At 25.6% G+C, this 3,154-nt stretch overlaps 1 protein-coding gene across 1 annotated transcript; it reads left to right on the forward strand.

Moving 5' to 3' along the window:
• Positions 1-862: 862 nt before the first annotated feature.
• Positions 863-1,795, forward strand: Phum_PHUM231810 (uncharacterized protein; the record flags this gene model as incomplete). Its single annotated transcript, XM_002425969.1, has 1 exon — positions 863-1,795. One exon carries the CDS (start codon positions 863-865, stop codon positions 1,793-1,795), a length of 933 nt encoding a protein of 310 aa, XP_002426014.1.
• Between the last annotated feature and the right edge of the window lie 1,359 nt (positions 1,796-3,154).

Genomic DNA, 3,154 nt, shown 5'->3' on the forward strand with positions numbered 1-3,154 from the left:
CACAAACCGTGTCAAAAAATGAAAGGAATTGAATGTAAAAAGTAAATAAAAATAAAAAAAAGAAAATTTTTATTACGTGGGAGGAGAAGAAAAATTTTTCCACATAAAATTCCAAAGTGTAAAAAATTTTAAGTAAAGTCATTTTTTTTTTTTGAAAAATTCGTATCGTTTAAAAACTTTTTTCAAAAATTATTTTATTTTTTATTATAAAAATCACGAGTTGATTTACAAATAGAAAAAAAAAGAAGAAGAAGGTGAAAAAAAAAACTTTTTATTTATTCAATAAATAAAAAACAATTAAACGAGAGAGAGAAAACAAACAAACAAACAAACAAACAAATAACAACTTAAAAGTTAATATCATATTAAATTAATAAATAAAATAAAATTATTTAATGCCCCCCCTCTTTTTCTTAAAATTTTATTATCGATCATAAGTGGCATCAGACTCTAATTAAATTAATTTAAAAAAAAGAATACACGATAAATTTTTTTTTTTTTTTTTTTTTTTTAATACTAATAATAAACGTTAAGTAAAGAAAAATAATAAAAATCAAGACCGGTAGGTAGTTTTTGACCTTTATGTGTAATTAACAAACGTAATTAAAAAAAAAAAAAAATTTTTTTTATAACGATAATATAAACGTCGTAAAATTTATTTCCCCCCCCCCCTAACAAGATTTTTGTAATTTCACTTTCAGGTATTTCCTTCCTCTTTTCCCCACTTCTTAATACAAACCTCGTAATTTTATATCTTTTGTTTTACAGGATTAGAATTGAATAGATTATTATTATTTATTTTTTTTATTAATTATTATTATTATTATTTTTTCATTACAGGAGCAGTAGGAGGATTAAGAAGATGATGATGCATCAAGTGAAAGGTTTCGTACCTTTTGTCGCATTCATGCAAGGGATAATCATATTGTTACCTTCGGTTAGCGGAGGACCTGTGGAATTTCATAACGCACTCGTGGATTCCGGTAACGAATTCAATTTAGGTCCCCACGATTTAGAAAGGATGTACACGTCGGAATATAAAAGGTTACCCGTTTACGATTTCGGTTTGGGTAAAAGAGGATCAGAAATTGATCAAACAATAGGAGGAAGAGGAGTTGGCGGAGGTGGAGGAGGAGGAAGTTTAGGAGAATACGATGAATATTCGTATGCCGAAGATGATGATGATAGTTTACCGGAATTGGAACTTTATCACGACGACATAATGCAAGCAATGGACAAAAGGCAAAAATTATATAATTTCGGATTGGGTAAAAGGCAAAGATACGATTTTGGTTTGGGTAAACGTGGAAGAGGATACGATTTCGGTTTGGGTAAAAGATCGTTGGAAATGTTTCATCCGAGAGATAGACTCTACAACATGGGTTTGGGTAAAAGAAATCGTCAATATTCATTCGGTTTGGGTAAAAGGCCGTACAATCCGAACGTGGCAGCAAGTCGATTTAATTTCGGTTTGGGTAAACGTTCCGATAATATCGATTCATCGAAAAATCCCATATCGAAAAGGGAAATCCATGAGAAAAACATGAGCATTCAAAATAATAACGAAGAACATGTTTCCGATGAGAAAAATACAAAGGGAAAAAATACAGAACAACAACAACAACAAACAAATGACGTTCAATCACGTTCGTTTAAGAGAAGTTATTCGTATGGAGCGATCAATAATCCTAATTATCGATCTTCGATTGGATTTTCGAGACAATTTCGTAAACCTATTTATAATTTTGGATTAGGTAAACGTACGAATTTATCAGCGGAAACGATAAACAATTAAATTTACTTACCATCATCTCTCGAATGAGTTTAAACAATTCTTTAACTCTTTTAATATCAATTATCATTATTATTACTTTTAAAAATAAATAAATAAATAATATTAATAAATAAATAAATAAACAAATAATTATATCTGTACATTAACAACGCCCTTTTTTACGTTTTCTTCTTCTTTATTTTTTCTTTTTATTTTCATTAAATTTTAATCATTATTATTATTATTATTTTTAAAGTGTCTTAATTAATGTTAATTAATTTAAAAAAGTATATATATTTAATTAATGTCATTAATAATAAAAAAAAAAAAGTTTAGCGAATATAAAAGTACAAGACGTTATTTATTATGACGTCAGACTGGATTATTTTATTATCTGTTAAATGATAAGAAACTTTTATTTGATTTTTTTTTCGTCATCGTGAAAAACTGGATAATAAAAGCTTATTATGATAAATTTTAATGATGATGATAATGATTATTATTATTATTATTATTATTATTATTATTATTATTATTATTTAAAGTCCTTAATTTAAAAAAAAATAAATCCGTTCCGAAATAATTCCAAAAAAAAACTTTTCTTTTTTTTTCCTTCCGGAAAATGAATAATGAAGAATTTTCCAACATCCGTTGAAAATGATTCGTTTAAAGTTCGACAAAAATTATTATTATTATTATATTTTATTATTTTGTAACAACCGAATTTTAAAATAATAATAATAATAATAAATTTATGACGTCACGCCCAACGCAGGTACGATCATTTTATAGAAATAAATTTTTTTTTATTGATTTCCTGTTGCCACAAGACGAATAACGTCGCGTTTATAGCAGAAAAAAAAATTTTTTTTTGTGATTGATTGATTATACATAAACAACATAATACATAATACATAAATATTATACATAAAGAAAAATTGACAACCCATAAAAAAAAAAAATAATATTTATGTATGTGTGAGTGTGTGTAATTTTTATGAAGTTATCTTCGAATGATGATGGATTTTTCTTTTTTTTATCGTTATAGTAAAAATTTTTTTTTTTTTTTTTATTAATATAATGAAAAGGAAATGACGTCAGAGTCGTCACGTTATAAAATATAAATAAATATTCACCGTTCGTTATTATTATTATTTTTTCGATTTCGTTTTTTTTCCATCTTCATAAAAATTAATATTACGATGAAAATTTTTTTTGATTGTAGTGTTAGATAGTAAATAATACGTCATTGCAGTGGTAGTGGTGGTGGTAGTAGTGGTAGTAGTAGTAGTAGTAGTACGTTATTGTAGTTTGTAAAAATATTAAAAATTAACTTGGGGAAAAAAAAAAATTTTTTTTTTAAACATAAAAATTACGATG

The sequence above is a fragment of the Pediculus humanus genome, genomic scaffold, assembly GCF_000006295.1.
Source record: "Pediculus humanus corporis 1103172107594 genomic scaffold, whole genome shotgun sequence".
In the NCBI taxonomy this organism is placed as follows: Eukaryota; Metazoa; Arthropoda; class Insecta; order Psocodea; family Pediculidae; genus Pediculus; species Pediculus humanus.